Below are 21,309 nucleotides of genomic sequence, written 5' to 3'. Positions count from 1 at the left end.
TAGTAAAATCTTGGATTTAACAACTCAGAGCCTATCCATATGATCCAAATCAAAGTAAACATTTTAAACATCTCTTTTGTATCAATAAGCTCACTGGTAAATCCACCACGTCCAAGTATAAAAGAAAAGATCGAACACTTGCTAGCAATTTTTTAGTTTGGGTAGGGAAACAGAACAGATGCACATGTAATAAGTGAAAACACTTTCAGAGAAACATCAACAGGTGCAAATTACTATAATACACAGTCTTCAAATAGCACAAAATCAAGATGTAGATTAAGGGTGGATTAAAATTAAGCTGTAATTAGGGTGATTAAAAAAATAGTTTTTGGAGATGAGTTTTGAGCAAGGTTTTGAAAAAGTTACAATATATGAATTGGCAGATAGGAGCAGGTTTTCCAGTGAGACAAGTAGGCCAAAGACATGGAAAGGAGCAATTGTAGGAAGGGTCAAGAAAATGCTAATGGCAGAGCAGGGGAGGGTTGCAAGAATATATGCTTTTGACCCAAGTGCTTCTTTAATCTTTTAATCCTCTCTCTTTCAGCCTATCACTTATCACTTCTTTGCTCATTCAGCTTAAACCCTTTGGTGTATCACTGCAGCTACACTGGGTCTGGAACACTCAGTGCCTTGGATCCTGTCCTATTACCACCCAGGCGTGACCAGTTTCAGAAATCAGAGGAAAAATCTTTGCTGCCAAGCCTGTGCAGTGGTTGGTAGTGAACTGAATGAAGTTGGTCAAATGTAAGTTTTCTTTCTTTCTTTCTTTCTTTCTTTCTTTCTTTCTTTCTTTCTTCTTTCTTTCTTTCATGTTTATTTATTTTGAGATAGACAAGAATCTCAAGCTACAGCACAGAGCCTGCTTGAGATTGCCTCTCCCTCTCATATGGATAGGCTCTGAATTGTAGTCCTTGGTCTAACAGCGCAGAGCCCAATGAGGGGCTTGAACTCATGAACTGTGAGATCATGACCTGAGCCAAAATCAAAAGTCAGACACTTAATGGACTGAGCCACCCATGCGCCCTGTGAGTTATACTTCTAACGTGACTCACAATTCTGCTCTCACACTGCTTCCTCTTGTGCTGATTCATCATAATCTTAACAACTTTCATCTCAAACTATTTCCTCTATAAAACATAGTCGTGGAAATGTTGCCAATGTTGAAAGGTGGAGAATCTTCTCGTGGACAGCAACAGTTCCCCCACTTCCTATCCAAGTCTCCCTGTATGCTGTACTTCTAGTTATAGCTACCAGTGAACCCCCAAATTTGGGTCAATTTAGCTTTTTCATCCTTAAATCTAGAACGTTAAAGAAAAACTCATACTTGCTCATGCTGCAGCTATGTATACATCATCTTTGGCTTCACTTAGGCTTCCAGAGCCATTTGGCAAAAATTCTATGCCTCCTGTCTTTTGTGATGTCCTCTCCCATTTTCCATTTTCTCCCTTCTAATTGCCCTCCTCAGGTCTCCTAGCTCAACATTACTCTGTTAAGCAGATCACTGATCAAATACCAAGCCAGGTCATCTTGTCCACTAGATTATTAAGGGGCCTCTCCTTCGGCTGAGTATTTGCTTGAAGCACAAACATTTCCAGGGTCTAGAACTATTATAAGTGATCCACCCCATATATATATAAATATATGCCCATTCCATACATAAGCTTGCTTTTTACCAAACCTTTGATTTTGTTCCTTCCAAATCCTAAAGAATCCACACTATTCGTCTCTGCCTAGGAATCAGTATATATCTTGACCTCAGGCCCGATCTTCTTCCATGAAAAGTGTCTAACATGTAAAGCACAAGTTCTGCCTACTAATATGATTTTTATTCGCTATCGTCCAAGCCAGCAATCTTCTTTCATCTGGTATAGGCATGTTGTGTGGAGTCATCTTTAAGCCAGGATAGTCCACTACCTCCAGTATTTAAACTGGGATGTACATTTGATTTTTACATCATCCATCAATTGCTCTCCCTCTAGGCTACAGATGTGAGTTTAAGCAAGTATGGCACTTTGCAGAAGGCACAGGAATATAGGATGTGTTCAGTTATTAAATTATTTGTCACCACAGACCTTATGGCTGGGTTCATTGAATAGCACACGGTTCATTATTGACAGCATGAACTAAAGAGAACCCCATAGTCAATTTCCTCCAGAGTTAATGTCAATTCAGGAATGTTTTAACAAAATGTTAGTTACTGAAGAGGCCATGGCCTTTGTCCAAACTTGAGGATCCTTCTCTATATATCTCCTACCTGGAGTTAGCAAGTCCATTCAGTATCTTGGTCTGCTATAAAACATTCAAAGACAATGAAAGTTTCCAGATCATAATGACCAGTTCACAGTCACTTGCACCGAAACTCTGGACTAGGTACTAAGCTTTCCTTTATTATGGATCCCAATTATAGATGGGTAAAATTTGGATCATCTTGTTAATGATCAGAGTAAGATATACAAATATGCTGCATCCAAAATTTGGATACCTATTTTGAAAGGAGTATCTTGGAATGCCATAGATCCTTAAGCACCTAGGCCCTTTATCTCTCTCTCTCTCTCTCTCTCTCATCTATCCAGTGGGGGAGGGGGAGTGGGAAGGGGAGGAGAGAGAGAGAGAGAGAGAGAGAGAGAGAGAGAAGAGAAAATCCCAAGCAGGTTCCATGCTTAGTATGGAGCCTGACACAGTGCTCGATCCCAGAACCCTGGGATGATGACATGAGCTGAAATAAAGTCAGATGATCAGTGGACTAAGTCACCCAGGCACTGCTTCTCAACTACTCAGGCCCTTCAGTGTCATATCCGAATTGTTATGATTTTTATTTTTGTAGAATTTCACATATATGACTTACAAGAGCATCCAGGAATATTTCTATTGTCTGATCTTCATGTCCTATCAGCATGATGTTTTGTGGGTTTTGGATCAAATGGATGTACCATTTGGATCCAACAGGTGACATTCCCAGCAAACTAGACTATAGCATAGAGTCAGAAAGCTGATGTATCCCTGAGGCATAGCAATAAAGATTTTTTGGTGCTTATGTCAATGAAGGCAAATTTCTGGTAGTGTCTATAAACTAAAATGGCTAAAAAATGTTTTGGCAAGATTAATAACTGCAGCTAAAAGATAGATTAATTTACTCTAGTGAGGAGAAAAAAAATTGCAACAATAGCCACAACTGGAGTCTCAACTGATTTTGTTTTCAATAATCTGTCATTCACCATGACTCATGCCAAGCCAGCCTATTAAATTAATCGCCAAATCTCACCTTCCAGGAAGCAACCTCCAGGGTTCAGTGCTCCTGTTCACTGTTTTGGCAGGGAAGGAGAGTGCCAAATAGCCTCCACTTGGCGCTTCCCAAAATGATAACCCTTACTTTATAGGTGTAAGAAACTGTGTGGGATTCTGCCAGTTCCCTAAAATATCCATTCCCACAATTCCCTCAGGATCTGAGAAAATGACCCCAAGATGGTTTGGGGAACCCTACTTGGCCTCCCATGGGAAAAAAAACACAGGGCAGAACTCCACTTATCATGTGGGCTCCTTAAGGATCCCATACCCTAACGAACCTGACTATAGTAGAATTACAGATCCCCAGTAATCAGTGATAACTTTGAGCCAATATTCAGTATTTTCCGAGTTTCAGTATTTCCCTTTCCTCAATGCACAAGTATTCAGCTTAACGATGGCCAGCCCCGTTAGGAAAGACATGGCAGAATGTTACATACAGCAGGATCTTTCCTCATAGGAGCTGGCCTCTCCTTCATTGGGTGATGCTGGGTCTGTGAACCCAAAATTCTCTAGCACACTGGCTTCAATGAGACCTCTGTTCACCAGACCTAGAATAGCTTTGGTTAAATAAATCAAGACACACCTTAATTGGCTGTCTTTCTATTTCATTCCTGGGGACCCCATGATTAATTAACCATAGCCAGAGATTTCTGCTCCTAAAGCCATTCCCTGATCCCCGAGTGTAGCATCTGGCTATTAAAACAATACCCACTTTGCTTCAGACTGTTAACAGTCATCACCTGGGCCAGGCCTCAGCTGGCTTCTCAACTGAGATCCACTGAGATTGGAATACCATTTTTATTGTAGCTCTTTCCACGAGCATTCTGAGCTCAGACAAAAATAAAAATAAAAAATAAAAGCCAGCAAAGCACTTTTAAATATTTGGGTATTTCCTTTTTTGCTGTCTTCTATTGGCAAGGGAAAGGAGTCTTCAGGGCTCTGGCAGGATATAGAAATAAGACACACGATCCATTTAATCTACTTTGTTACCTCACAAAATCTTTAAATTCTTTCCTCTGTGTTGTGCCAAGGACTTTATAGCCTTTATTTTACCAAAGCAACCAACAGTGGGTTCCTTTTTGCTTTGCCAAACCCAGAAAAACTGCTAAAACTTTTTGAGCTACCGCACTGAATGTAGTATGTTTTATGAATAAACTCATCATAATGAATACAGTTCATTTGTGTTCAGAAAAAAAAAAAATCTTAGCTTTCCAACACTGGCTACACATTAAAATAATATGAGTTTTTAAAAAATATGATGCTTATTATACCCTCTACTCCCAGACATTTAAATCAGAATCTATGGGTTTAGACCAAGCATCTGCATTTTCTCAAAACCGCGCAAGTGATTTTGAGCCACGGTGAGGTGTGATGCTCACTGCTATAGAAGTTCTCATTCACCTCCAAGGTTTCTATCACCACCTTTAGGCTAATGATGTATATTTATAAATCCTTCTAAGATTGGTCTTCTAAGCTTCAGCCCCCAAACAATATTTCTCTCTTTGCCTCTCCCCCCAATTTTCCAAGACTCTGTAGGCTTATACAATATAAAAGGGATTATCAAATCTTTTTTCTTACCATGTGCGAGGAACTGTGCGAAGATCAAAGTAACCATATTAACCCTTGTCTCTGCTTTCTTTGTGTAGACATTTGATTGCCTATTGTGGGGTTTCTTAACCTCAGCACCATTAACACTTTGGGCTGGGTCATTCTTTGTTGAATGGGCTGTCTTGTGCTTTGTAGAGAATTGAGGACCTTTCTTAGCCTCTACCCACCAGATTCCAGCAGCCTCCTACTCACTCCCTTCTAGATATTGCCAAATGTCACCTGGGAGTCAAAATTGCCCTTAGTTGAGAACCACTGATTTATGGTCATTTTTACATAAACACTTCACAAGAACTTGCATTTTCACATTTGATCTACCGAGGAATTATTTTCTCTTCATTGTTCCTAGTCTTGGATGTTTCTACCATTATCAAGACTTCGCTAATCCAGAGACCCAGTACTCAAAATTCAGTTTCAGATTGCTTTTGAGTGTTATGTTTCCTAGTCTCTTTTTGACTTGAACAGTTTTTCCCCTTCTGTCCACCCCCTTTTTTTTTTCCCATGCTACTGACTAAAGAAATTGGTTTAGTTGTCTTGTGGTATATTTGACATTCTAGATTTGCCTGATTATTCCATCTTGACTTTATTTAGCTTGCTCCTCTATCCCTGTTTTACCAGTAAACTAGATATTACATCCATTAGATTCGTGTCAGCCAGTTTTGGCATTGTATTTCATATTGTAGGGTATCAGTTGGCATATAATTAAGGGTGTCCAGCTTCTGGCTAAAGAGTTATCAGGTGGTGATAGCCCTGATTCCACCTTCATGAAATTGATAATTTTGCATCATGTGATTATTTCACCATAACTTTTCACATAATGGTTTAGGCACCTATCGTTGCTTATTGCCTAAGTCAATTATTTAAACTTAAAAAAAATTAAAATCTATCAGCTCTATTAGTTTCCAGATTAAAACCTGCTAAAAGCTCTGCATTGCCTTTAGGATAAAGCTCAAATGTTTACATCACCACGTGAGACTCCCTCTGATGTGTGTCTTTCCTACTTGCTTAGATCACAGCTTGCCATTACCCATCCTTTACCTGTAAGCACCACAAGGCAGTTTCTTTAAACATTCTAAATTTCTTAACATTACTGTAACTTTTATTCAACTTCCTTGTGGGAGAATTTGTTTCACCTAATTCATGTTTTAGAACTAAGCTAAAGGCAACTATGAAAACTTTCCTGACCCCAGCAAGGTGGAATTGACCACCATTATTTTGTAGTGGTGTGTGTGTGTGTGTGTGTGTGTGTGCGTGCGTCTCAAAGCGAGACCTTAATGTACTGTTCTACAAACTGAGTACAAAAATGGCTGCTTATTTTCTTTCCAATTGATTACCTAGAGTATACCTTAAATGCCACACTAGAAAAAAAAAGCATTTCTCTCTTTGTTCCCTCCCTGAAATATTCCACAGTTCTAGAGGCTTTCACAGTCCAAAAAAGGTAATCAGGAAGATATGCTGTGATAGTCATTAGGGCTGTTAAAAAAAAGTATCCAGGTTCTCCTTCTAAACACACAGTGAATATATACTTTTCTGCTCTATTGAAGAAAGAAGTAGCCATGTTATTTGGTTGGACAATGAAATATAAGTAAAAATGAGGCATTTCCCTTCCTTGGAGAAGACTTTAAGGCCCAGTATTTGATTTGTCCTTCCCTTCCCTATGTTTTAGCGGCTGTGGAAGCATGTGTTGAAATGGAGTCTGCATCAGCCTACGTCCCTGGGTAATGGACATTTCAGTCTGTGTTGGAATGTAGCATGAACAAGAAATAAACTTTATTTGGTGTTCAGCCACTGAGATTTTGGAAGTTTCTGATAGCACTACGCAATGTAGGTAATTTGGGCTGACATAAACACTAAGTAGGAGGACTATGAAGCCTGATGATTCTAGTATGTAAAGCTGGTAACCAAGCCTGGCTGCTGAAGAGTTTTGCTGCACACATCTGTAGAGGAGAGTTTCTCAACCTTGGCACGTTTAACATTTTGGTCTGGAAAAATATTTGTTGAAGGAGGCCATCTTATGCATTGTAGGATGTTTAGTAACAGTCCTGGCTTCCAACTATTAGATGCCAGTAGTATCCTCCACCCCCAGTTGTGACAACCAAAATGTCTGCAAGTACCATATGCCCTGGGGGTCAACATTGCCCCGAATGGGAAAATCGCTGTTTTAGGCAATGCGTATTGGCTTTTGACACAACTCTCTACTCAGGCTGCTAGAGATCTGTGGGAGAGGAATGCTACTGTGTCAGAGCTCAGGTCTGCCAGTGTGCCCTTGATGGGTTCCCAGAGTCACAGTTTTTCCATGTTGGCTCTTCCAAGGCCATGGGGCTCAAAACATCTCCCTGTGGCAATCCCAGAGTCCACTTCTTGTGATCCTGCATCTATTATCCTTGGACATCAATAGCATCAGGAATGGGGTAGCTATCACTTCGTGACCCTGAAAAAATATCTAATTTATACATACTCTTTCCAGGACAACAAATGCACCAAGCTCAAAAGGCTCAGCTAACCTGATGTGATAAGAAAAGAAAAGGTAAGAGCAAATTTATGTATAATCGAATGTTAAATGTTCCTACTGAAATTCAGTAGGAATTTATTACTAGTATGTAGTACCAGGTATTCTTAAAGATACTAAGTTTTACTATACTCCTAAGTGAAAGGAGGCTAAGAAAATGTTTTCAAAGAGAAGTTCAGCATGAAAAACAAAACAAAACAAAACAAAGCAAACAAACAAAAAAACCTCTGATTGATAAAATGTTTATCCCATGGTAGTTTTTCCAGAGTTATTGAATGCATTTAAATGTGGATTCTTAATCTGCATAATATCACCAGGGTTTTATCATGTATATTAATGGAAAAATAACAGTGGAATAATAATCTAAGTAGAATAATAGTGAAGCCTCCAGGCAGTAGTCTTTACACATTTTCACTCACATATCCCACAGATTAAATTTTTCATTGCATATATTTTTGCTGACATCTAAAATTTTTTGTTGTAAGTTTAAATAGATCCAAAGGATATCATTTTGGCATATTGTAAATATTTGACTTTTTACAATAAGGCTGTTATTTCACTTTTTTTAGATGTTCAACTAGAATCAAAATACTAAGGCAACTTGATACCCACCATATTGTAGTAATGCATGCTGTATGCTGGTGTAATACACAAATTTCCCCCATTTCAGTGCCTTAATAAGGTTTATTTCTACCGCACACATGGTCAATTGGAAGACACTGCAGAAACAGCTTCTTTCCATCTCATGCCTCCACCATTCCTGAGGGCTTTAGAATATTTGGATTCAGTTCACTCTCTCAGTAAGGAAAGAGAATGTTGAATCATGCTTAGAAAAGTTTCATGAGCCACCCACTTCCCATTGGTTACAGTTCAGTCACCTGGTCACACCAACCTGCAAGAGAGGGTGGAAATGTAGTTTAGCCTTAGGCCCAGGAGACAGAGGAAATGGGTTCGGTGAGCGCATAGAAGTCTCCACTACACTTTACTCTTTTACTCTTCTGATCACCAAATACCTTTTCTCTTCTCACATGTAAAACATATGCCCAACCCCCATTCCCAAAGTAGACAGCCCAATGTTTCATCTATCACTGCATTCACCTTCAACTCCAGGATTTCCCAGTAGTCCACATCCTCTCTGTTAGAGTCTGGATTTTGATTCTTCTGGTCTCTGCCACCACCTCCCCTCCGCCCCCCCCCAACCCCCCACAAAAATACAGATACAAAATACAATGGTGGGCCAGGGACAGGATAAATATAATAAGCTTACCCATTTGGAAAAAAGAATAGTAGAAGTACAAAGCAGTTACTTATTAATAGAGGTTAGGAAATTCTGCAGGGTAAGGGACTATAAGAAGCCCCTGCCCTAGCAGCAGAAAATATTTCTTGATTCGGTTTTCATTTTGCTCATTGGGAAATCCTTTATAGTACATAAAGTTGTATTTGAATAAAATTAGGTTTGTTGAAAATCAACTAAATAAAGTATAAGCCATGACTATTTCTGGGAACGGATTGCCTCTGAGGTTTTACCTTTGTTGCGTGAAACTGCTTATCCAATGAGTGTATTCAATTTTCTTCTTAATTTACAATTGTTTTCTGGGGTCTCAGGACATAATTCAGGTTGTGACTTCTAGCAAACTATGCACACTAAGGTAAGGTAAGATACTCTGTTTCAGAAATTTGAGTAAGTTTTAAATACAGGAAATAACTTTGACACATTTATATGAAATATAATAGTATAAAATTATAAATATATCATATATATTTATATTAATATATGTCTAGTGAATAAATATTGGTACTCTAAAGAGTCCTAAAAATTTGTGTGATTACATCTGTTATCCCCATTGGTCAGGTTTTCATATGGAGTCCCAGTTATAAAACTTGGACCAGCCAACTTTGACACATGATTATTTGTTTCTTTGTGCCTTTTTCATTTCACAAATCTTTTCTTTTGTACCTGTTTTAGGCTCTAAAGGAGAATGAGATTAAAATGAATCCTCCTCAAATGGATTACTTGAATATAACTATAAGAAACAATTTTATACACTTAAGATCTTGAAGAATATTTTGAAAGTCCTGCTAATTTTTGTATAAACTTACAATGTTTTTGTCATTTTCAAATGTCTATATATGTATACAAAATTGCCTTGAATTTTGAACTGATGATATATAATCATTTCTGAATAAGTACCTACAGAAGGGGGATTATCTACATCTAGATAAGGTTTTTAGTTCATAATTTGAACATGAACATCCAAAGGCTGAATCCTCTTGATTCATCAATTAAACTAATAAAACCTTATGTAAAGATGTTTGCTTCAACTCTTTGTTGCTGTTCCCTCTGTACTGAACACAAACTTCATCTCCTGCTGCAGTAATTGGTTCACAACCTTCCTACATCATTTCCTGAAAGCATTTATTGTCCAACTAAAAGTGAACAAGACTAAACTATCTTAATTGTTGGCAAAACAGCAAAAATATCCAATGCCAGTTTTCCACATTAGATTTTGCAAACACAATCTTATTAAGTGGAGTGACAACGTGAATGAGATTTTCAAAGTTTTATTTTCAGATTTATTATTCAGATAATCCACACCTGTGTTTTTGAGCCCATTCACTTTTTAAAAAATTTATTTTATTTTTTATTTATTTTGCCAGAGAGAGAGAGAGAGAGAGAGAGAGAGAGAGAGGCAGTGTGAGGCAGGGACAGAGAGAGTGAGAGAGTGCTAGAGAGAGAGAGAGAGAGAGTTCCAAGCAGGCTCCATGCTGTCAGCACAGAGCCCCCTACGGGACTCCATCCCAGGAACCATGAGATCATGACGTGAGCTGAAATCAACAGTGCACTCAGCCTACTGAGTCACCCAGGTGCCCTGAGCCTATTTGCTTCCTACAGATACATTTTTGGAATTGCAAAGGACCTTAGAGATCATAATGTGATCTATACGAAGTCAAGCATTTGAAGTTTCTTAACTCTCTTTTCATTATATTGTGCTTCCTCTAACTTAATAGATGATTTTAAGTTGGATAGCATTTACATTTATAAAAATCTTTGCTAATGCTTTCTTTTAAAAAGTTCATGGTACTGTTAAGTAATTTGCTTTACATGGAAAAATGAAAGGTCTTTTATCTTTTTTAAAAATTTTTTTTTAACGTTTTTATTCATTTTTGAGACAGAGAGAGACAGAGAATGAATGGGGGAGGGTCAGAGAGAGGGAGACACAGAATCTGAAACAGGCTCCGGGCTCTGAGCTGTCAGCACAGGGGCCCGATGCGGGGCTCGAACTCACGGACCGTGAGATCATGACCTGAGCTGAAGTCGGCGCTCAACCGACTGAGCCACCCAGGCGCCCCAAGGTCTTTTATCTTTAAAATATCAACTGATTATGTAAGTTCCTTCCTTTTATCTTGACATTGTTTTGCTCTTTTCACATATCAAGATTTCATACACACTTTTAATGTACCAATACCACACACTCACATATGTCATTTTAATGGCTTTTAACATTCTATCATGTTATATAATTTGGCCATTTCTAAGTTATTAGGCATTAAGTTGTCTCCTATTTCTATTAACATTTTTGGATTATCTTCTTGGGATATACTCCCATAAGTTGTACTTGTTCAAAAGAAAATAGTTTTTATGTTTTCTGCTGTATATAAGTAGATTGCTTTTTTAAAAACATTTTTCAAATTACACATAATAATAAGCAATGTATAATTACATCTGTTTCCTCATAGACCTGCTAACATTAAGTTTAAATAAGATTTCAAAGAATAAAAAAGGTGTTACTAATTTTTTGATAAAGATACTTTTAAAATGTTTTTGTTATTTTGAAATGACTATATATGTATAAAATTACCTCTAAACTTTTGAATTTTGGTGTGAATTTTAATTTATTTTTATTAATTTAGTTATTTCTTAAAATTTTATAAAATCAGCTATTTCCACATTATGGATAACTCATTATTTGCTCTCTTTTGTCCGTAGATAGAAACAAGCAACACTGAAAGAAATAAAATTGCTATTTTAGCAAATCCTATCCCCATCAACAAAGGATTCTTTAAAGGAATGTGATAAACCACAACCATATCTTTTTTATTTTTCATAGCTGAAGGACATTTTTGGATGAAAAATACACTTGTGATTTCATGGTTTCCTTATTCTATTTGCAGGATATTTCATTACTATGTAGATTACACTAAGTTTCCAAAATGTAAAATTGGTTCCTTATTGCTTATAATGTTACCTATTCATCTGATTTCTTTCTTTTCCTTTTTCTTTCTTCCTTCCTTCCTTTCTTTCCTTCTGAGAGAGTGAGTGTGAATGAGGGAGAGGGGCAGAGGGAGAGAATCTCAAGCAGGCTCCATGCTCAGCTCAGAGCCCCATACTGGGCTCTATTCCATGACCCTGGGATCATGATCTGAGCTGAAATCAAGAGTCAGATGCTCAACCATCTGAGCCACCTAGAAGCCCCTATTCATCTGATTTCTAATCCTTAATGCTTTTATAAATGATGTTCATTTCAGTTAGTCAACAAAATATAAATTAATTTTAATGCTCTTTGAAAGGAAAAATCATCTTGAAATAAAAAGAAAATACAGGAAAATATACTATCATATCTTTAGAAGTACACATACATGAAAATTTGTCATATAAAGCATATATTTCATTAATGCGTTGCCAAGAAAGTACAAATATTTTTTTGGGGGGAGAGGGCAGGTGGATTTTTCAGTGTTACAGAAATGGAAAGCAGCCCATCTCCACCATTCTCTCCTTTATTCTTACTAACAAATTCCAAACAATATATTTGCCAAAAAAACCCACCTGTGTTTCCCAGACCCTTTGCATATGGGATGGCCAATGTGATATAAGACTTGTTCAAGGGACCTCTGTGAAAGCTATCACTGCCCTTCTATCTATTGATGGTTAGGGCTCCAGTAGTGATCTTGAGACCATGATAGAAAAGCCAAGGAAATTTCCGTTCCCTAATATCAGACCCAAATTGCCATTACTCTTTCAGCTTTTTTTTCCTTTAAAGTTTCTCTTTTTATAATTGAAATGATCTCTGTATTAAGAATTTCTTTTAAATGATGGTTTGACACTAATAAACCATGTGTATTCACATAGCTAATGTCTAAACCTTAACTATGTGGCGAGGTAACTCTGACGTTGGAACTGTAAAATCTTTGACAATTATTCACTTGATTAGTGCAATGACTTTCAGCTGGTTGCACAGTAGAATCAGGTGTGAAAATAAAACTTCACTAAGTCTAAGGTAATGGTGTTCAAATTTCGGCTTACATTAGAGTCCCTTGTTAAAACACAGAGGTGTTAAACGTGTGATTCTTAAAACAGATTGCTGAACTCGTCTCCTAGAATTAAGAGATTCAATTGGTCTGGGGTGACATGGTCTCAGGTGATACTGATGATGCTGGTCCAAGGACCACCCTTTGAGAACCCCTAGTCAAGGCTACAGCTTGGGCACCCATGTAAATAGTTTAACATGATTGTGATGGTTGACTGCAGTATCATCCTTAATGAATGAGTTGCATAATTGAGGGAGGGGAGGGTCACATCCCTAAGAAGGTCCTCAAACTTTGCATGCATCATAATCATCTGGAGGGCTTGTTAAAACACACATGGTTAGGCCTTACTCCCAGAGTTTGGGATTCCCTAGATCTGAGACAGAGGGGTGAAAATTTGCATTTCCCAGGTGAGACTGCTGCCGATGGTTCTAGACATTTTAAAAACGACTGCTTTAGTGTAATTTGTATCTAACTACCACTGCCATACTCTTGTTTTTCCCTAAGTATCCAGAATATGGTGATAATTGTTGTGAAAGTTTAAGAATCTTCTGGAAGTCAAATTCCATTTTGAGGGCAATAAAGATGGGAGGGAGTACATCTTAGTCCTCTTTACATGGCCTGTGGCATATTACAATGATGTTTTGCAAATACTAGGGTTCAAAAATATAATGCATTGAATAGTGATGGTGGTATCAAACAGTTTGTACTAAATAGTAGTAAGCTACTTATTTAATCAGCCCTCAGTACAAGGAAATGGATAATCACCATTTCTGAGTAAAAAAAAAAAAAATGTATAGAAAGGGTTATCAAAGAAAAATTAACTTTGGCTCAACAAGTTAATCGGCAATCTTCCCTCACATTTTGCCTTTAGACGTTTGTGAATGCAGTGCACCAAAGCTGAGTGTGATGTTGACTTGAGTCTGGAGATACGTATGTATATGTGTGTAAATATATTTGTGTGCGTGTTGTGTGTGTGTGTACACACACAAATACACAATTGTGCAGTTCTGAAATACAATAGTAACTGACTAAACTTGGTAAACCATAGAATTACAATGTTGCATGTGATATACTGAATGGATTATAATACATTGTATAGTAATACATACAGAACAATACATTTTTCTGTACGCTGAAGGCATACAAGAGATCCTGTAGAACAGGCTAATAGACTGATTACAGTGAAGAAGGGGAGTTGAGGCAGGTTCAGGGTAAAGGAAATACAATACCCAGACTGTACAAACCATCTTATGCGGTAAGAAATGCAACTCCACAAAGCTGTAGTAGTCTCTCAGTAAAATCAAACAAAATTACCAAAAGGGTTATTGGGACAATAAAGGCTGGAATGCTCTTGTTCAATTACATCTGTGAAAATAACAATCTTCCCTCCTGCCCCCTATTGGGGCCAATGCTATCTCCTGCCGAGCATCTACTGTGGCTGGGCCTGAGTCCAGGTGCCCGGACTAGCCCAAGACCTTCATTTCCCCTCGCGCGGAATCTTCGAGACTTTTTCCCGCCAAAGCCGGTGTTTCCGCCCCTCGGAGCCCAGGGCGCTGGCGGGACTGCGCATGTGCGGGGCGCAGCCAGTGGCTAAACCCCCGGCGGCTCCACGGACGGCGAACCGTGGCGGAGATGGAAGCGAGCCTGTTGCGCCAGTGCCCGCTGCTTCTGCCTCAGAACCGGGCGAAAACCGTGTACGAAGGATTCATTTCAGTTCAGGTACCTGCCCGCTTGTTGCCTGCTCGCTACTTGGGCCTCCCTCTCGCGGCGCAGCTCCGCCCCTGGAAGTCAGTTACGGGAGCGGTTAGCGGCCCGGACCTGTGGGGATCGAGGGGGGCGGCGCGGGACCGCTTCCTCCGAGTCTAGAGGTTTGAGAACGGCTGCTGTTGTGGGCAAGCCGGCCCCTCGCTACCGCGTCGGTGGCCGGGACGGGCTCGCAGCCAGGGACTTGGCCGGCGGAGCCCCGCGCTGGACCGGAGCGGGGGGCGGGGCGGAGGGCCACGCCCCCTCGCTCAGCTTCCTGAGTTTGGCCTCCCTTTTGACTCGGTGTCTGTCCCACCGTTAACTGTGTTTTTGTTTGTTCGTTTTTTCGCAAATTTTTGCCTACCTCGATTCTAACGCCATTCCCACCCCGCCCGACAAAACCCACGAAGGTTGGTGCCTGTTCACGAGGAAATCCGTGCTAATTATATTCGTTTTACAGTAAAATAAACAGATTAAAAAATATGTATATATAAGCCTCCTTTTGGCTCCCAGCTTAGTCGTGTGTACCTGAACACCTCCAGCAGCGATATTTTGTACGGAATCTTAATAATTCATTACTTCTGAGTGCAAGTGGCTTCTCTTGTGGAGTTTATTACACATGGTAACACACGTGTACATTTCTGAAGTTTACAGAGTGCTTTCCAAGTACCTTGTTTCACTAATGCTCAGCCCCTTGAGGCACGATTTAAAAAAAAAAAAGTCATTCTCTCTTCATAGTTAAGTAAGTCAAAGCATGGGAAGGCGGAGAGGTTAAGTTACTTGCCCATGATCACCAGAATTCCTTAAAGCCAGGCTCTGTGATTCACCCGTGGATGGATTTTGCCCCTCTGCATTGCACCAAGATACCCTAGGGTAGAATTTTAAGGATAGATTTTTGCTCCCTGACCTTTACACTCATCATGGTACCACCTCTCTGACCACACATATGTTTTTTTAAATCTTTTAAAATTAACAGATCCAGCCTGAGGGAAAACTGGTGAAACCACACACAAATTAACCACCTGCAACATTTTTTAATTTTTAATTTTTTTTTTAAAGTTTGTTTATTGAGAGACAGAGAGTGATGGAGCAGTGGAGCGCGAGCGGGGCAACGAAGGGCAGAGAGAGAGAGGGAGAGAGAGAATCCCAAGCAGGCTCCGGAGGTGGGGCTCTGAACTCATCAATAGTGAGATCATGACCTGAGCTGAAATCAAGAGACTGATGCTTAACCAGGCGGTGGGCCCTAACCACCTGCAATTTATAATACGGGTCATGAATAGGTTAAATGATCAATCCGTACCTTCTAGCTATAAAACGTAACACGTGACTGACGAACCAGAGGATTTGGTTTGCTATGTGAAATAAGGAGAAATTCCTGAAGAGGAAAGAAACAAAGTGGTCATTTTAAAACAACTTAACATTGAAGCAGAACTGTATTTTCTAAGAAAATATGTATGAATCTTAGGCAAGTTTTCAATTATCTGGACTCCTTTTTATGGAAACACAAATTATGCAATTTTGTCATAATTTAAAATTTAGTGATTAACCAGATAATTTGGAAAAATATCATGGTAATGAATAAAAATTTCTGTTCTCAGAATTATTTTTATTTTCTGAAAGGAAAATGAATAATTGCGTTGCTCCACCTTACCTTGATTAACGCTCCATTCAACAATTCTCATCAAAACAGACATTGCCAGTATTAAATGAATGGGATGGAGGTAAAATTTAACTCTTAATTATAGTGATTAAGAGAATGGTTTCACCTTTCAAAAATGTTTGAGTATTGGGTATTTGAAAACTTGATAATTTATTTAACTTTAAAGAGAAGCATATTTCATGCTTTTTTTTAGTTATAAATGACATGCAACGTTATATTAGTTTCAGGTGTACAACATAATGATTTGATATATGTATGTATTGTGAAATGATCACAGTTAAGTCTAGCTGTTCATCTGATTCGCCATATGTAGTTGTAGAATTTTTTTCCTGTGATGAGAACTTTTAAGATTAGTCTCTTAGCAGCTTTCAGATAATGCAATAGTATTAACTCCTGTTGCCATGCTGTACGTTACATCCCTTTAACTTTTTTATGACTGGGTGTTTGTGCCTAGAAGGTGCACAACCTTTACCTGTTTGACCTACTTCCCCACTAGCACACATACTTTTTGAAGATCGGGGCCGTATCCTAGAATTATCGTTAAGTTTTGAAGTTTACTCAAAACATATAATAATCTCTCAAAAATACAGAGTGAGTTATCACATTTACTTGCTAAATGAAACTTTTACCCACCCCTCAGAATATTGAGTGTATAACTAATCAATACACTGTAATTAAGGGAAGGTTACAGAGGGTACATACGGATATATTCATTTTTCTTCAAATTCATCGGGATAATCACAGCAAGTAGAGGTTAAATTTCATTATTATTTCTGGAATAAAGGTAATCCACTTTTCCCTTCCCCAGTTGGAAGTACCAGTCTTGAATTACCTAGGTGAAAACATGATTCACTTTTCAGACAATATTTAGAAAAATTGAAGAGATCTTAAGTTACGTTTTTATTAGGAACCATGTTTCCAGCATTTTAGGCACTTTAAGGAAAGTACTTTGTATTATATGTGTCTGTCTGCTAAAGCCTCTTAGAAAATGTGTAAACAAAAAAACAAAAAAGAGAAAATGTGTAAACATCAGAATTGAGATTAGATGAAATTTACCTGTGACCCTTTGTTGTAGCTACAGTTCTGATTTGTACTTGCCTTAAGCAGCTTACCGAAATCATAACGTAAACAACTTAATTTAACATTGTTTTGTTTGGTGGAGCTGATTTTCGTCTGTTTGTCTTGTATATAATTTCAAACTTACAGTAACAAGCATGTATGAAGATTACCCAGATTCTCCATTTTACTTTTGCCCCATTTGATTTATTATTCTGAGTGTGTGTGTGTATATATAATATATATATAATATATATTATATATAATATTTTATATATATATGTGGGTGGGTATATATACACATTATTTTTCTGAACAGTTTAAGATTAGGTTGTAGACATAGTGCCTCTTTATTCTTAAATATTTCAGCATATATTTTATGAGAACAAGGATACACTTATATAAATCCACAGTACAGTTACCAAAATCAGGAAGTTTAATCATGATGTAATGCCATTATCTGGAGTCCAAATTCAAATTTTGTTGATGTTGCAATTACATATTTTGTGTCCCTTTCCAGCCTCCTAAAAGATATCACATTACATTTAGTTGACATATCTCTTTAATCTGGAATAGTTCCATGGTCTCTTTGCTTTTAATAAATTTGAGAATTTTTAAGTTTATTTATTTTGAAAGAGACAGAGTGTGAGTCAGGGAGGGGCAGAGAGAGAGAGAGAGATTGAGAGCAAGAGAGAAGATCCCAAGCAGGCCCCATACTGTCAGTGCGGAGCCTGATGCGGGCTTGTACCCACAAAACCATGAGTGAGATCATGACCTGAGCTGAAACCAGGGGTCGGACCCTTAACCAAGAGTCGGACGCTTAACCAACTGAGCCACAAGAGTCCGACGCTTAACCAGGAGTCGGACTGAGCCGCCCAGGTGCCCTAAACTTGATGTTGTTTAAGATTACAGTATGGTTATTAGGCAGAATGTCCCTCAGTTTGGGTTTGACTGATGTTTCTTCATCATTAAATTCAGATCATGTCACTTTGGCAGAGATGACACAGAAAGAATGTTGTGTTATTTTCAGGGCTCATGAAGGTAGCGGGTTTCATTGGTGATGTTACCTCTGATCACCTGTTTAAGATGACATGTGCCAGATTTTCCTTTTGTAATTCAGAAGTACTTCTAGAGAGCTATGAGGCATCAAACTTTCAGGGGTACACACCAGTTTTAGCATCTGTTGACTCTTGATTGAACCAGTTAGTACTGTGGTGGTTGCCAAATAAATGATGATTTCCTTTTCTTTTTCTAAAGTTTATTTCTTTTGAGAGAGAGAAAGAGAGACAGACACAGAGAGTGTGCGTGAGTGGGGCAGGTGCGTGAGTGAGAGAATAACAAGCAGGCTGCACGCTGTCTGCATGGAGTCGGATGCAGGGCTCAAACCCGTGAAACCATGAGATCGTAACCTGAGCCGAAATCGAGAGTCGGCAGCTCAATTGACTAAGCCACCCAGGTGCTGCACCAAATGATGCTTTTCTGACTTCACTAGTTTTTCTTTATTGTCATTTTATTATAAGGAGTAGCTTTCTCTTTTTCCCCACTTGTATCAGACGGGACTCATTGGTTTTAAAAATAATTTATTTAATGGATTGTGATCATTACTTATTTTGATGTTTAAATTATCCCAGATTTGGCTATGAGTGCACATTTTTATTGATAAAATTTTTATAGCTCTGCATTATCCTCTTATTACTGTTTTTATAGTACTCTGTATATGCTGACTTACAGTGTTTCATCGTCATAGTTTTTTAGTACTGAAGTTTACTTTGTAGATCCCTTGTACCCAGGAGTTATTTAATAGAAAAGTAAAACATTTTCTCACAAGTCTTGTTTTGATTTTTAATTTTGTTATTTCTAGTTCTCTTACATTGTGATTAGATAATCTTTGTAAAAATTATAGCGTGTGAAACTTATTGATCCTTTGTATGTGTATGTGTGTGTGAGAATAAACCCTCTGGCTTTAAGAAGATATTTTAAGAAGATATTTTAAGAAGATATTATTAGATTGTTCCTTTTCTTTTGAGTGAGCCTTGGTAGTTTGTTTCCTTCAAGGAATTTGATTATTTCCTCTAGATTTTTGAATTTATTGTCTTAAATGTTATGATATTCCATTATTATCCTTTTAATGAATGCTTTTAGGATCTATAATGATGTTCCCTATATTATCTTTTGCTGCATAACTACCTACTCCAAATCTTTGTGGCTTAGAACAACAAACATTGTCACATATGCTGTGGATCAGGAATTTGAAAGTTACTTGGGTGGATGGTTCTGGATCAGTGTTCCTCATGAACTTGCAATGAAGATGCTAGCTAGTTTCCCAGTACTCCAAAGGCTTGACTAGAGCTGAAAGATTTGCTTCCAGGATAGCTCATGAACATGGCTGTTGGCTGGAGCCTTCTGTTTTCTGCTGCTTTTGATTGGAGGCCCTCAGTTCCTTACGGCACAGACCTCCATAGTGTCCTCACAACATGGCAGCTAGCTTCCCCTGAGTGACATAACAGAGACCAAGCAGAAAGCTGCATAGTCCCTTTTTTCCCCTGGCCTCTGATATTAATACATACTTACTTCTGCTTTATTCAGTTTTTCTAGAAGCAAGTTGTAAATCTAGTCTTTATTCAAAAGGAGAGAAATGAGGTACTGACTCTTAAAGGCAGAAAAAACTGGATAGAGGCTTATAAATTTTATTGATCTCAGGGCACCCGGGTGGCTCAGTTGGTTAAATGTCTGACTCTTAATTTTGGGTCTGATTCTTAATTTCGACTCAGGTCATGATCTCACGGTGTGTGAGGTCAGGCCCTGTGTCCAGTGGGCTCTGCGCTGACCGTGCAGAGCCTGCTTCTGATTCTCTCTCTCTCTCTCTCTCTCTCTCTCTCTCTCTCTCTCTGCCCCTCCCCAACTTTCTCGCACACTCTCTCAAAATAAACTTAAAAAAAAAAAAATTATTGATCTCTTCGAAGAACCTACTTTTCATTTTACTGATTTTTTTTTCTCTTATTTTTGTGCTTGTGTTTCATTGCTTTCTGTTAAGTTTCCCAATTTCTTCAAGTGGGAGGTTAGCTCCTTGATAATGAGAAGTTTTTTGTCTTATAATATAGATGTTTAGTGCTGTAAATTTTTCTTCAGATGCTACTTTAGCTATGTAAGATCTACTTCATATGTTGTATTTTCATTTTTGTTTTTTAAGTTCAGGATACTTGTTAATTTCTTTTTATTTATTTATTTTTTTGCACAGGTTACTTAGAAGAACAATGTCTTCCTAAGTATTTGAGGATTTTCCAGATCTCTTTTTGATACTGATCTATAATTTAGTTTCATATTGGTCACAACATGATTTTTATGATTTAAACTTTTAAAAATATTTTGGGACTTATGGCATAGAATATGGCCTATATTGGTAAATGTTATGGCTGTACTTGAAAAGAATGTGCATTCTGCTGCTGTTGGGTGGATTGTTCTATAATGTCAGGTCTAGTTGGTTCATAATGCTATTTGAGTTTTTTATGTGCTCACTGATTTTCTGTCTGCTTGTTTTATTAATGAAAGGGGGTATTGAAATCTACTATAATTATCGATCAATTTCTGCTTTCATTTCTCAGTTTTTGCTTCATTTATTTTGAAGTCCTTTTATTAGGTACATAAACTTTTAGGATTATTAAGCAATCTTGAACTAATTTTTTTCTTTTCTTTCTTTTCTTTTTTTTTAATGATTCTGAAATGACCCTTTTTATCTGTGGTAATCTTTATCCTAGAATCTCTACTTTCTGATATTAGTATAGTGACTCCAGCTTTCTTTTGATTAGTGCTGGCATGGCTTAATGTTTTTCCATTCTTTATTTTATACCTATCTGTGCCTGTATATTTAAAGGGGATTTCTTTTGGGATTTCTTTTCTTCCTAGTGTTATTCCTTTAACATTTCTTGTGGTGCATGTCTTGTACTGATAAATTGTCTGTTTTTTGGCTGTTTTATATCTGACATATTGTTTGGCCTTTTGAAAGATACTTTTACTAGGGCTAAAACTCTAGATTGATTTTTTTTCCCCCTTTTCGTATTTTACAGATGTTGCTTAACTGTCTTGCATTATTTCCTGTGTGAAATCTCTAGTATTTCTTACTTTTGGTCCTCTAAGTAGTGTGTCG

At 38.0% G+C, this 21,309-nt stretch overlaps 1 protein-coding gene and 1 long non-coding RNA gene across 5 annotated transcripts in view; one reads left to right on the top strand and one right to left on the bottom strand.

The window, feature by feature from the left end:
* Positions 1 to 8,063: 8,063 nt before the first annotated feature.
* On the bottom strand, positions 8,064 to 14,519 carry LOC125937016 (uncharacterized). The gene is made up of 3 exons (XR_007462208.1): positions 14,430 to 14,519; positions 8,927 to 9,043; positions 8,064 to 8,291 (listed from the first exon to the last, which is right to left on the bottom strand). It is a non-coding gene; the product is annotated as an uncharacterized LOC125937016 (long non-coding RNA).
* FANCL (FA complementation group L) overlaps positions 14,282 to 21,309 on the top strand; it is an 85,102-nt gene continuing 78,074 nt past the window's right edge. The window contains exons 1-2 of one of the 4 annotated variants that reach the window (XM_049651516.1): positions 14,363 to 14,425; positions 16,070 to 16,170. In XM_049651516.1, the coding sequence (XP_049507473.1) occupies positions 16,156 to 16,170 (15 nt within the window). In that variant the 5' untranslated portion in view covers positions 14,363 to 14,425; positions 16,070 to 16,155. Of the gene's footprint in view, positions 14,426 to 14,596; positions 14,860 to 16,069; positions 16,171 to 21,309 lie in introns of those variants that run through there. The other 3 variants (XM_049651518.1, XM_049651515.1, XM_049651517.1) reach the window with 3 other exon arrangements.

This window comes from Panthera uncia (genome assembly GCF_023721935.1).
Source record: "Panthera uncia isolate 11264 chromosome A3 unlocalized genomic scaffold, Puncia_PCG_1.0 HiC_scaffold_11, whole genome shotgun sequence".
Lineage (NCBI taxonomy): Eukaryota > Metazoa > Chordata > Mammalia > Carnivora > Felidae > Panthera > Panthera uncia.
This window is presented reverse-complemented; position numbering and strand designations above follow the sequence as displayed.